This window comes from Lepisma saccharinum, chromosome 29 (assembly GCF_977018435.1).
Source record: "Lepisma saccharinum chromosome 29, izLepSacc3.1, whole genome shotgun sequence".
NCBI classification, from domain to species: domain Eukaryota; kingdom Metazoa; phylum Arthropoda; class Insecta; order Zygentoma; family Lepismatidae; genus Lepisma; species Lepisma saccharinum.
In genome coordinates, this window is record NC_139257.1 from 29,863,832 (window position 1) to 29,878,463 (window position 14,632).

At 36.0% G+C, this 14,632-nt stretch overlaps 1 protein-coding gene across 3 annotated transcripts in view; it reads right to left on the bottom strand.

Moving 5' to 3' along the window:
* Positions 1–3,015: 3,015 nt before the first annotated feature.
* Nep2 (M13 family metallopeptidase neprilysin 2) overlaps positions 3,016–14,632 on the bottom strand; it is a 115,663-nt gene continuing 104,046 nt past the window's right edge. For all 3 annotated transcript variants that reach the window (XM_083114797.1, XM_083114796.1, XM_083114795.1), the window contains exons 11-14: positions 12,891–13,059; positions 10,746–10,864; positions 9,306–9,437; positions 3,016–5,812 (exon numbers count right to left, since the gene is read on the bottom strand). In XM_083114797.1, coding sequence (XP_082970923.1) covers positions 5,474–5,812; positions 9,306–9,437; positions 10,746–10,864; positions 12,891–13,059 — 759 coding nt within the window. In that variant the 3' untranslated portion in view covers positions 3,016–5,473. The remainder of the gene's footprint in view (positions 5,813–9,305; positions 9,438–10,745; positions 10,865–12,890; positions 13,060–14,632) is intronic.

Consider the following 14,632-nt stretch of genomic DNA (forward strand, 5'->3'; position numbering starts at 1 on the left):
CAAGTTTGTACAAAGTTTGGACAAAAAATATTGGTAAATAAAAAGTTGTGATTTTTTCTTTTATTATACGTATAAGCGGGACACGCTGTATATTTCATTTTCATATATCGCAGTGTATTGGCAAGATAGACTAAACTCCATTTTAACATGGTGATGATGACTATGTTCACTTAAGTTTCACAGCATCTTTCACTTCATGATCCATATTTGAGGTCCACTACCACAGACAAATTGGATATACATGTATTTCTGGGCTTTGAGCGTTATTCGTTTGAGCGAAGAAGCTCCCAATTCCGTACGCTATCTAGTGGCGTCCATGCAAACTATTTGGTGCTAGAGCGAAATCCTCTCCTTGCAGTATTCTACTGTACAGTAATCGTATTGTGAAATATTTTTTTTCGGGTCACAGTGGATTAGCGTGTATCCATGCTACATAGGTAGGGTGACAATATGTCCTGTTTTGACCGGGACAGTCCCATTTCAGAGCCATGTCCCGATCGTTCCATCCATATTATTAGGAAGCCACCATTTGTCCCAATTTATAAAAGTTGAACTTATCTTGAAAACAAAGTCTAAATTTGAGACATTTCATGCTACGAGAGACGTATTGGTTTTGCAGAGCAGTAAATAAGCATGCCGTTTCTTTACTGACTTCTAACAAGAGTTTAAATTTCATGCATCTTGACACAAACTCAAAAGAAAATATAGGGTTGTGTGATATGTGGGGTAAGGTTTTCTGGGAGATTTATAAACTATTGATGAAGAAGCTGCTTTCAAGAAGATTAGTTCTTCTGCTAAATACTTCCGGCATTACTAAACTTCATCAGAAGGGACCAGAAACGCTATGCAAGTCATACCGAGATTATAATAATTAATACCGTTTGACAATGGGAGATCATATTTCATTTATTTGTTTATGATGTATCATTTATGTGATCCATACTTTAATAAATAATTACTAGGGCTTGGAAGTTGAAGACCTATAAATTGCCAAAAAAAATACGTAAAAATATATAAAAAAAGGACATAAAAAAGAAAAAGGGACGTACAAATGTGATCCAAATTAATTAATAACTTCAGTTTTAACCTCCCCACCCCCTCCCTCTGCGCGGCACCTTGAGATCTTTGCAGCTGATCTCTGAAAGCTTCAAAACAAGAGAAAGTTGCCACTTACAGCGCGACCTTCCAGACAAGTTAGGGTTCAAGGACCTTGAACAGTCACGGACACTGCCGGCTTGTAATGAATACATTGACTTTCAATGGAATCGTTACAAGCCGGCAGTGTCCGTGACTGTACCGTACCTGCTTCAGTTGTCCAAAAATGTTTTTCTCTCGTTTCAGGGATGGTTCAAATATATTTATCTCTTTTTTTTAATTATTTCTTTACTACAGAAAGGATGTTTAAGAGGTGATGAACTGATGATGATTCGAATTGAGAATGGGCAGTAAAAACCTAGTCGAAAGAAGGCGAAGTTGCAAAAAAAGCCGTGAAGACCTAAAAATAGGATAAAAAAGGACCAATAAGCCGAAAAAGGCAAAAAAGGACAAATAAACCCCACCTTTTTCTGGCCTACAATTACCCAAAATGAACATATATTATGTTGGGCCTCGTCTTCGGACACTAGGAAAAAAAAAATTCAACTTCAGAGCCTTAGTTATTTACGTACAGTTTTTCTACCTACCTGTGGGTGATCACAGTGATAGGGTTGAAATGAAACATCACCTCTTATGCCTTTAGAATCGGGTTGGAAGTGGGGAGAGGGCATGCTGTTCGCTTTAATACAAGGTTAGTCAAGCAAGCAACTGTCAAGAATAAGGTTCAATACACTAACAATGGCAGTGAGTGTTTCATGTTAGCAAACATGAAAGCCTAAAGTTCCTAAAGTAAACATCTGTATTGGTTAAATATGTCTGCATTATTTTCCTGTAGTTTACGGTTATTACAAGCATAAGAAAACAGTTTTTCGTTGTGACGTTAAGAAAATAATTCCACAATGCAAGCAATGCATACATACAAGAAAAACTGTCTGCATTATATTGTTCCTCAAATTTTGTCTGACCAAAATAATTTGAGTAAATAATTGGTAGAGGCACATATTTTTGGTAAATAAAAAAGCAAAATTTCTGTACAAAAACAGTCAATTTAGGGTTCAAAAGTGGTAAATATAATAAAATTTTGGTTTTAAAATTGTGAATATAATCCTAAATTTGATTTAAAAACTGCCCTTATTACACAAAATAAACTTATCCCTTCTAATAGCACATTTATTAAGTTTATTCCTGTGTAAAGGGGTCCATTTTTGCTTGTCAAATATTTACAGCAGAATTAATCAATTTTCCATGAATTGCATAACTCACAGGATACTTCAGACTTCAGAAAGTGTCACGTCAGTATATTAACTGTAAATTTCGTGTTTATAAGAGTCTATTTCGCATTTTGCAGTTCATTTTGCATTATTTCGTGACAAAACAAGGTAGAAAAATGCACCTCACACCTTTCAGTAACATGAAAAATGAACATACGAGTATATTATGTTGGGTCTCGTCTTCGGACACTAGGGAAAAAAAAAGGATTTTTTCCTCAACTTCCAAGCCCTAATAATAACAATACATTATTAATAAATAAATTAAAAGGGGAGCAGGTAAACTAATCTTGAGATGTCCCTTTTTTTGGGTAAAAATATTACGGTCACATTATACATAGGTATTTTCTCACCACGGAAGGTTCTGGGTTCAAATCCCAGCCTGGGCATTGCTCATTTAGGGTCTCTTCATCACTCATTATTCATCCTTATTGGTGCAATTAGTCAAGTCACAGAAAAATTACACAAAAATGCAAATATTACCAGATGTGTACCTTATTGGCTCTTGTCATTCGTAGTTTGATATGAGCCAAGTTGCGTCAAATTCTGTGCAAAAGTGTTTCACTTGTCTCCATCTACAAACCTTGAAAATATTCATGCATTCGACAATACAAAATAACAGCTATGCACTATAAAAATAAATCCCAATCAGTATTCTTAAATTTATATTTATTTTCCCTTAAAAAATAAACACAATGATATGAACATTTATATATATAAAACAACAACATACATATTTTGCCAAAACAAACAAGGAAAAATATTAAAAGTGCATAATGTGACATTATACTCATTGCTAACATGCAACAAAGCAGACTTTTAGTTTTCAACTAATACATATACAAGTACACACACCGTTTTTATTAATTACTACAATGATCACAGCTTTAAGTACAACAAATAGACAAATTATATGACTATGCTAAAAAAAAAATAGACACATTGCACAAACAACATCCTGCAATACATGAAATAATAATTTACATAGATTGGTGATAAGTTATTCATGATGACTATACAACCACATGTAAGCAGCTCATGAAGTAAAACAATGGGTGTAGTGTTTATGGAATGATGACCAATGAAATGACACATTTTGTTTTACAATAATGTGATGTTTTTATGACATAATGTGTATAGTAAGTCGTAAGTTGAGAAAGAAGTGTGGTTTTGAGTTTAAGGCTCGGTTGGACGTTTGGCATGCGAATAGGTGCTTCTCCATTCAAAAAACCTCTTGGATATTTCTAAATATGAAAAATTTCATACACGTAGAAACATGAATTTTCATGTAGTTTTCTTTCACTGTTATCTAGATATTATCAATAGTTTCGTGATTACGTAAGTCTATTAAACTATTGATAATATCTAGAAAACTACACGAAAATTCACGTCAGTGCTCTAGAAGCAATTCTGAGCGTATGTAATTTTTTCATATTTTGAAATAACTGAGGTTTTTCAAATGGAGAGGAAAATTTGAAAAAAAATTGCCCATTCGAATGCCAAGGTTCAGCCGAGCCTTAATGTGTGCATTTAAAAATATTAGTAGCACCAAAACATCTGCTAATACGTGGGTGTAGGAAGTGGCAAATAGGGAATTATGATTGAGGGTCATTAAGGATAAAGCTATAATTTGTTTTCTTATACGTTTCAAGTCTTGAAAAAAGCCTCTGCATTTTTTGTTCAACTTTCAAATATGTTCGTGAAATACTTTTCGTGGTCTGCTGTAACCACAGTAACAATATTCATTGTATTAACTACTTTTTGTACATGCATTTTTTCTTTTGATTTTTAACACTCATGCCATAATGCCTATTGAAGTAAGATTGCAAGCTTAATAAATGTTTCATAGCTATACTCTATCCTGGGAATCTCTAGAGCAAGCTTGCACATAATGGCAAGGAAGAGGAGAAAGCTAGTGGCAGAGCAAAACAGAACACTGCTGTTAGCTGCAGTCCCTTTTCCCCCTCCATGTAATCCCGTTCCCTCTCGTGCTTGATTGATCAAGCCCTCTCGAGTCACTACTTGCACAGAGACATGTTTTCGTTTGCCCGCTCCATAAATTCCTGGGACAGAGTATAGAGTGCATCGTCAGCTGCTAACACGTTGCTAACAGTCCTAAACCTTGCCTCCTAACCTAACAACGTAGGCATTATTAGAATTCTTGTGAAAATGCATGTAAGTTGGTTACGAGGCTTAAGTTTGGGCTATCAGCATTTCTGAGAGACTGCTTTTTGTGAAGTGTTAGCAACTGGATGTGCCCTGCATCGTCAGGCCTTCGCATATTCAAACTTACGACTTACCATATTCAAAGATGAAACATGGAAACTATGATTTAGGAAGGGGAAAAAAATAAAGATGATTATGAGCGTTATGATGTCAACATGTCAAATACTTTTTACGGTGGTATTTAATCTTAACATTTAAAGATTCTTGATTGAACATAAGTGATTGAACCACGCTGAAGCAACACAATTACAATGTATTTATTTGTGCTTTTTTTATATCAAGTAGCTCTTGTTGATAGATTATCCTCAGATAGAAACACACAGGTCGTAAACGGTGCAATTTCTCTTATTTTAATTAATAAAGTTTTATTAAAATCATCAACAGGCAGGAACTTGAAATTGGTGACTACTGATATGGTTAAAACTTCCTTGCAGCAGTTTTGCTCTGATCTAAAAATAATAATAAAAATAGAAAAATTATAAATACAATTTTTCACCTACAATTGAACATTTGGAAATGTAATGTCTATTCTTCTGCACAACTTCCTTGCTTTCTTCTATATTTTTCACTCAACAAAAATATATGTATTTTTTTCAATGAATTCTGAAAAAAATCCATTGTATTTTTATGCACTCCATAGGACTCTATGAATCCAATGCTTTTTTCATCAGATTTTAAAAATCTTGTATAACTGTTTGTGTGTGTTAAATAATAATTATCTGATGAAATTCATAAATAATTTCTGTACACAAACCAGGATACTATATTGCACACACAACTCAGGCACATAAAGTTGTTAAACTGCAGTCTTCCATATGTCCACGATATATAAGTATTATATATGCACATTTACGTGAATGTGAAACAGCAGGAGATGAAGAGAACTACCACACGGTACACTTATCGACTGGATTCATCTTCGTGCCGGACTCGCACATGAAGTCTCTGGAAAAGTCTTCCATGTTGGCAAGAGGCCCGATAACTCGGAACTTTCCAGGGGAGTGGAAGCCGGTCAACAAGCGGAGTTTGAGTGCCTCCGGTCGGTACTTGCTGCACCAAACGTTAGCGGCACTGATCCAGAACATTTGCTTCTGTGTGTACGGCAATCCAGGCAGAACTTTCTCCTCTCCGTTGCGTTCAACCCAGGATTCATATGCACGGTAAGCCTCCTTGATTCCGCCATTATCTGCTATGTTTTCTCCTTGAGTGTTGATGCCGTTGATCTAAGGGGTGAAAAAACATTGAGAAATAGATCAAAAGTGTATCTACTACTACTTAACAAAAACTAATTTGATTTATACAGGGTGTCCACAAAGTCCTGCTACCATTACAATGAAACATACTGTAGCTCCTAAACTATATGAGATATGCGGTTTTTTGCAACGTGTTCTACAGCTCTCAAAGTTTTAATAAGTAGTGGTATTTTTTTGTTATTCTTTTATTTTTTTGATTTTGCAGATTATGTTGTGAGGTACCTTTTGGATAGACATTTCCTGGCAATCGCGCTCCCCTGATATCACCCCCTTGGATTTTTTTCCTTTGGGGGTATGTCAAGGATCGTGTCTACGAAACCCCTGTTCCAAATATTGTCACACTTCGTACACAGATTGCAGAAGTTCTCGAACAGGTTGATGCTGCTATGCTGCAGCATCTATGGGTGGAGATCGAATACGCATGTGGAAGTGTTGTAATTGTAAATAAAACTTTGAGAGCTGTAGAACACGTTGCAAAAAACTGTATGTATTTATCTCATATAGTTTAGGAGTTAAGTTTCATCGTAACGGTAGCAGGATTTTGTGGACACCCTGTATAACTTTTGCCCTAGTAGCAGTACTCGTATTGGTATCTGCTAATGTAGATATACTGGATTGTCAGTAATATTTACGATAATTGGACTGATCTATCTATAACAGGGTGTCTACCAGTAATGAAATCAACAAGTAGGTCAAGAAATCAATAAAAAGTCAATAAATTTACACTTGTCAAGAATTTTTGCTATCACAATGACTGACACCAATTTAGTTCATTTTATTTCACTTTTTCCCCCTTTTGGCTAATCACGAAGATGAGGATGAATGAAGGAACAATGACAATTATATAGGGATGACAACGCAAGCCCCACATAAGATTATACTGGCTGCAAGTCAAGACACCAAAGTATCGCTAGTCTGCCAGGATGCATTAATAGATAATGCAAGTCTAATTCTCTTGTTAAATGCAGCTTCAGTTTAGTATTTTCTTCATTACTAATTTCCAACTTTACCTAAGCAGGGGTCGAATAAATAAAGGTTGAGAAAAACAACAAAAATCATGAAAAAGTCAAGAATTTTGGATTTATTTTGATAGACACCCTGTATAAGGTTATGTTCCCATATTCATTACACCAAGCCCTGAAGGTACGAGGTGCATATAAAGGTAGGACCTCTTATATTCACAATCTCTGCTTTTTTATTTTTTAGGTGATATGATCAGCACCATCCTCTGGCCATCTTTACACCAGGTACCCATTCTGGGTGAACCCCAGAACTGCTTTTATTCAAGGACAAGGTTGGAAAAATTTCAACTGTACATCACCCACCTGGGAATTGAACCCAGGTGTCTCGCATGATAGACAGATAACTTAACAACTGGATCACTGTGTCTCCGGTATATCTATAAATACTGTGCAATTTAGTATAAAATTCTGCTGGTTTATTATTTGTATGAATAAGCATTTAATTCTTTTGCCCTAATTTTGTAAAAGCATGCAATGTTTTTTTTTAACATTTTGCTATGTTGGGATGATCAGGAATGAATGTATAATGTGGGAAAATGAAAAATCCAGTGGTAACACTGTTAAGCCTTATTTCCATGTTTAATAAAATATTCAAATGCTGAGCAAGGCAAAATTTTTTGTATAAGAAATACACTAAAAATGTAACGTAAAAATGTAAAATGACCCTCTAACAAGGTCTTCTTCAGACATAATTCAAATCAAATTGAGTCAAAAACCTAAAAGAGCCTGAAAACTCTCTCAGAAGAGAAAGAAACATATTTTCTTTCTTCCCCTTTTAGGCTTTTTTTCCCCCCAGACCCGATTTTCAAATTTTTGACAATATTTCTCATTTTTCCTCTCTCAAATTTTCTTCCACCTTCTCTAGAAATTCCTAGATTGCATGTGTGGAAGAAGGTTCTCCATAAATCTTGTCTGAAGAAGACCCTGTTAGAGCGTGGAAACATTACGTTTTTAGTGTAATTTTTACACAATAAATTTTGCCTTTGTCAGCATTTGAATATTTTAGTAATATCCAGGAATGCATAATCAGGGTGCCACGTTAATCTGTTTCTTACGGCTACAGTCGGTCCGTGATAAGAAGCGGTGTGCAATCAGAACGCAGAACAGCAGAAGGTGACCAAATTCTGTCTCCTCGTTGGCTGCCGTGTGGCTGGGGGTTTTCTGTGTTGCCACGTTCGCACAAATAGGCGGACAGACTAATCAGCTGTTGGCAAGCTCGGGGAAAAAATAAAACTTCACGCGTAATGAAGCACATACGTATTATTATGCTAATATATGTTATTTCCGTCGTAAAGTGATAAATTAACGAATCTAGAAGTTTGAATCTGAAGTTTCTTGTAGGTTAACGTTAACTTCCCGTGTGAATTTTACTTTCTGGCAAGCATGAAACATTTTCTCTTCCTGCTCTACACAGCAACCGAAAACCTTCACTGAAAGAACCTTTGTTGTGTTTTTATTATGGTACATTGCAAGCATCAGCTACCGGCATCTTTTTACTTGTGTTGTATCGTATCAAAATTACCAACAAAAGAAAATGCATCTTGTGTTATGAACAACTGTGGCAAATCGTTCTCCTTTGATTTCATGTCACCCCTCTTTGCCTTCCTTGTCACGCTGCGATTGTTGAAGCTTCAGAATGTATTTCTTGAAAATTAGGGTGAATTACGTACAACTTCCTTTCGTTTACACATTTTTTAAATATATTTTGTGGAACCTACAAAAATTCACCTCTAAAACAGAATTTCACAGAACTGAGTTACTGTATTACGGAGAAGAATTTATCAAGAACAAATCAATTGTGTGTGAATTGATTGATTGAGTTGGTGTTTTAAAGTTCACTTTATGCACACTACGGCTAATCTGGAATGGACCTACAGTTGGAAGTGTGATCTGAACCACTATGTGCCTTGACAGGGCATCGAACCCAGGACTCCTTGATTACAAGGCGACGATGCTTACCCTACCACTGTACCATCGGGGAGGCACATGTGGGTGGGTGAAGTGAGTTAATTTTGGAAGCTACATGACAATACAGGCTCTGGCAATACAGAGTTCAATAAATTACAACGAAACACTTGGCAATTGCTCGATTTTCTTAACATTAATGATACATTTGGTACATGTGTTATTAATGCTTCGAGCTACCTGTATGTACATAAAAAAATGAATGAATGAACAGAAGTAGTTAACTTTGTTCCTTTAAATAGGAAAAGATTCGGAATGAGAACAATGGAAGGGTCCCGTTGTTGACTGTTTAACCAGATGTTTAATCCTACAAGTGTCTCTGTGGGCTTGCGAAAATCCTGAAGTAGATCAATCCGGCAACGGCGCGTCACTACCAGAGCAGGTGGTTCCACGCCGCTTACTAGTGCATCCCGACTGTAGTTACAATGCACTTTTGATAATCACTCTATATCTGTAAAATTATACATTATACTCACGTTCATTCCTACTTCCTCGACAGTGAAGTTTCCATATTGTGATATGATGCACTGGGCCTTCTCCAAATAAAGCTTCTTCGTGTTGGGCTGCCACCAGTCCACTAAGTTGCCATCCTTGTCAAATTGGCGACCCTTAAAATAGACAGCAAAAAATCTTTGAATGACCAAACATACTAGTAATAACTATGTAGGGCCGGATTAACCTATGGGCAACTGGGCAATTGCCCCGGGGCCCCCACCAAAAGGAAGCTGTGAAGGGCCTCCACCAAGAAATCTGTTAACCAGCTGACTATGCTTGTGAAAAATTACATAAGAAGTTGTATTTTAAAAATAAAAAAACTTCAATATTATTTTCCTGTAGTTTACGGTTATTACAAGCATAAGAAATTGTTAGGTTATTACATGTCTGATGAAAGGAGCGTGTGTTCTCCTGAAACGTCACAAAGAAAAAACTGTTTTCTTATGCTTGTAATAACCTAACAATTTCTTATGCTTGTAATAACCGTAAACTACAGGAAAATAATTCTATCATGCAAGCAATGCGTACATACAAGAAAAACTTCAATATTGTCGTATGTCTACACTCTTCTGGATCCAATTGTAGCACAGCTCTCAGTTGGCCTGTTTGTAGATATCTGAAGCTCAGTATACTTTATACCATGGATTGATTTGGCTGTTGTGTGGAAATAAGGCACACTTATTCAAACAATCAATTCTCAGATACAATTAAGATAATAAATAATCCTACGAAGTACATAAATTTCTTTCGTTAATAACGACATATTAGAACTGTGAGTTTTTGTAGGGGAAAAACATTGTGGAGATACTAGCGCTCTCTCTTGGTGCATCAGTGAACTACGGGACACCTAACTTTAAGCAGCGCTTTTGTGCTTTTTACTCTAAATTGTAAATTTATAATAAATTATGTACGTAAGTACAGTCTACTGCTCAGTTCTCTTGTTTCTGTCTGAACCCCCTTAGTATTTACTGTTCACTCTTCATAATATACTGTAGACATTTAGACGCAGAATTTTACTGCGCTATTCTCCCTGCAAACCTATCTGCAATATTATGAATGACTACTGATTCTAAAATCAGGTCTACCATTTCAACTGTTGGAAATTGGTGGTTAATATATTGAGCTAATAAAGCTCCTAGTAAAAAATAATAAAAAAATGGAGGGTCCCCACGAAACATTTTGCCCAGGGGCCTCCACAAACCTTGATACGGCCCTGTAACTACTTATTGAGAACATGCATAACTTGTTTTTAAAATATGAGCTTAAGTAAGGCCGTAGTTAACATGTTTGCAGGATTTGTGACAGAATGCAATATATTGCCATCCATGTTGTGGAATATTTAACAACTTGGTTATTCCTTTAAGAAGTCATCATACAATAATAATAATTATTGTTATTATTTTAAAAAATGTAGCACATACCTGATCATCAAAACCATGTGTGATTTCATGGCCAATTACGAAACCAATGGCACCATAGTTCATGTATCGGGGTCTGTCATTAGCAAAGAATGCACCTTGCAATATTCCAGCAGGAAATTCTGAAATTACAAAGAAAATAAATTGCATTGATTCAAAGTTATACAGTTATTGAACTTACACATTAAAGAGTAAAATTGCCACTAGTTGTTTTGATTCAGTATTTTCATAACTAATCTGTAATTTGTTTTAACATTTCTGCAGTTTTGTTATTTTATTCAACATTGATATTTTTAAAAGTGATAATGTTAATACAGTTTATTCTAGAAGAAAATCAATTTGATACATTGATTGAGCAGGTGAGTTATGTAACATTTTTTTTCAGTAATTTGATTGCCTCTGTAGCATAACATGCTACAAAGGAAAGACTCCATGTTTGAATCCCAGGTGAGGCATGGACACGTTGTATTGGTCCTCTCATCATTCATCATTCACCCTAGTTGGCTAGATGGGTAAACATGCAATGTACAAGGGCTATTTTTCTTGTAGTGGCAACACTGTTGGTATTCGCTTGTCAGTTGTCGCTGGGACAAAAGACGATCGGGTCTTGTTTAGTGTACTACGGATCGATCGTGTGTGGTGCTGAATATTACTGTTGTGTTGTAGTTAGAAGAGGTTAAAGTGAAGGGTGTGTATAATACCACCCTAAACAATGTTCACAGGTGAAGAACAGCGAATATTCATCAAATTTCAGGTTGCATGTGGAAGGAATACATACGTCCTCTAACTACGACACAATAGTACTAGTATTCAGTACCAAACACCTACACATGATCCGTAGCACAAGACTAAAGAAGACCCAATCGTCTTTTGTCCCAGCGGCAACTGACAAGTGTATACCACAGTGTTGCCACTACAAGAAAAATGGTCCTCGTAAAATAACCAAAGTAGAGTATATGAACATTTTTCAAATATTGTTAGAAATATTATCTTAGCATTTTGTTTTTGATACTTTAGCACCTATTAGGTTCAAAATTATCTATTTTTAATAATTTGTGCATTAATTATGATGAATAAGTTGAAATAATAAATGCAACTTAATGTGCGTGAATTTATAGTAATGACATGTACACTGTTGTATAATTAACAATTTCTGTTAACATCCATGATCAATTAAACACAAAAGGTTTTGTTACTAGATGAACTCGCAGACTTTTAATATAATTAAGTAGCTGAAATCAAGTTTAAGCATGCACTTACTTGGTGAAATGATGGCACGTGGTACAAGTTTTACCTTATGTACGAGGCGTATTCGTAAAGTAAGTACCGTTGGAAAATATTGCCGCTGTAGCGCTGCAGTCGGAACCGTGTGAGTTCTCGCTGACATCCTTCATCCGTTAGTAAGCCACAGGCAGTCGTGGGATCAGGTCATGCTTTTTCTTCGTAGGTTTATGAAGGTTTGAAATGTTCAAGAAAATGTGAAGTCTGGTTTGTGTTTCATTTTCTCAATGCAAGAAACGTGAAACCGGTAGACATCCACCATCAACTGTGAGAGGTCTTTTTTTTTATGTTTAAAGAAGGTCGTGAGACAGTTCACGATGAGCCAAGGAGCGGTCGGTCATCTGTTGTGACCGAGGATTTGGTGCGTGTGGTCGAAGCGGAAATTCGTGAAAACAGACGCTTCACAATATCGTCGCTTTCCATGGAATTTCCACAAATTTCAAGAAAACAGTCCTGTACGAAATTGTGACAGATTGCCTGGAATCAAAAATTCTGGTCAGCGTTTCCACGAGGATGATGACGTTGAAGCATGAGTGCATGGATGGCTTTCATCACAGGCAGGAACATTCTACGATGATGGGATACAAAAACTAGTGCCACGCTATGACAAATGCTTGAAAAATGGCGAAAACTATGTAGAAAAATAGTTTAAGGTCTGTAGAATGCAATTCAAATAAAAAAAGGTACAAAACTATTTTCTTTATTTCTTACACCCTTTAGGTACTTACTTTCCAAATACACCTCGTATTTTAATATAATGTTTTGAAAATGAAAAATATGTTTTGGAATTTTGTGATTTTTTCAATGCATATTTTGGTTTATATAAAAATGAGTTTTAGAGCATATGACTTACAAGTTGGTACTTACGTATGCTGTTTTCAATTGAGCTATAAAAAGCATTAACAATTGCAGGCCTTCCATGGGTGACCCAGTCAGTCTTGTTAACTGTCTGCCGCAGTTTACTGAATGAATAGTTAGTGCCGAACAGTGTCATGTTGAGAATGCTCTCCAGGTACAGGTCAGGATTGATATCCAACTGCAAAGATATCATCAAGAATCCATTTAGTGATATAGATTATAAAGTTCATTTCATGTAAATCAAAATAAAGTACTTTTTAAAATAGAGTTGGAAAAAAAATGTAGTTTTATGATTGTACTGTTTCATCAGGATTAACCACATGGCAACTTTTATAAAGATTAGCACAAGTGCAAAGGTGTAGCAACTGCTTGGTAAAGTGTTGGAACATCAAGCCTCATAGCTGCTGTATTTATAGAATGACGTTCACTTCTGTTTCTTTCTAGTTGCTTCGAAATTGTTCTCATGATTTTGGACCTCCTAGCAGAGATTGAACATGGTACAGTTTGCACCAAAGATGAGAGCACTAGTCATTCAATTTCGATGGAACTTTACATATCGGCTACTGTAAGTAAATGACTTTTTTTAATAGTTTGATTCAAATGGATCTCTACTAGGCTAATTTACATAACGTATCTTCTTTGTTAGTTAATATGTCTTACCATTAGTGGCAATCGGTATTCTTATTTATTGATATCAAGTAATATACGCCGGAAAGGTGAACTCATTGAAACAAATATGTCTTCGTCTGTCTTTAAAACTAACTTTTTATTTTCATATCCATACTATGGGAATGAGAGATGCGGTAATAGATAATATATGTACACGCGTTTTCCATGAAGCTGTTTTAAGCAATTTCTATTAATTTCGGTAGCCACTGCCACCATCCTCGTTGGAATTTGTTGTGTCATTGGAGAACTGCCAAGCAGAGAGACAACAAGTTCCAGCGAGGATGGTGGCAGTGGCTACTGAAGTTAATAAAAAATTACTTAAAACAGCTTCGTGGAAAATGTGAGTACCTATATTAACTTTTTATATTACTTATGTGAAATTTTGTATTTCCACGTTGCACAATTTAATGGTTATTTCCGATTAATTTCGAAGACTCTCTGTCTTTATTCACTAAGGTTACGGCGTCTGGAGCAGAGATGGTACCGCATCACTGCTTTGTTAGTTCCCAGGTGGTGGTAGTTGCATTTTCTCCCATCTGGTGGCACTGGCGAGAAGACAGAGAGTCTTCGAAATTAATTGGAAATAACCATTAAATTGTGCAACGCAGAAATACAAAATTTCATGTAAGTAATTCTTAAACCACTTTTATTGCGTCCATCATAAATAACTTTTTATAGTCTCACCTTTGCCGACAGAAATTTATTATGACTTCATTCAATTATGTAAATATGTCCACTCTAAACAATGAGGCAGACACAGAATCTGATATACAGGGTAGGATTCAAAAGTAATGAGCCTTCGTTCAAAAAGACATATTTATTGAGCTGATCGGTACAACTGACTAATAGTCTTCAAAATAGGCACCTCCTGCATCAATGCACTTCTGTAGGCAGCTTTTCCATGACTCAAAGGCATCCCCGAAGTCCTGTTCTGGGATGGCTGCAAGGGCTGCCTTGACATTTGCTTTGATGTCTTCGAAGGAGTCGAAACGTTTTCCTTTCAGCACTGATTTTAAGCGTGGAAACAAGAAGAAGTCAGGAGGCGACAAGTCCGGACTGTAGGGAGGCTGGGGTACCACAGG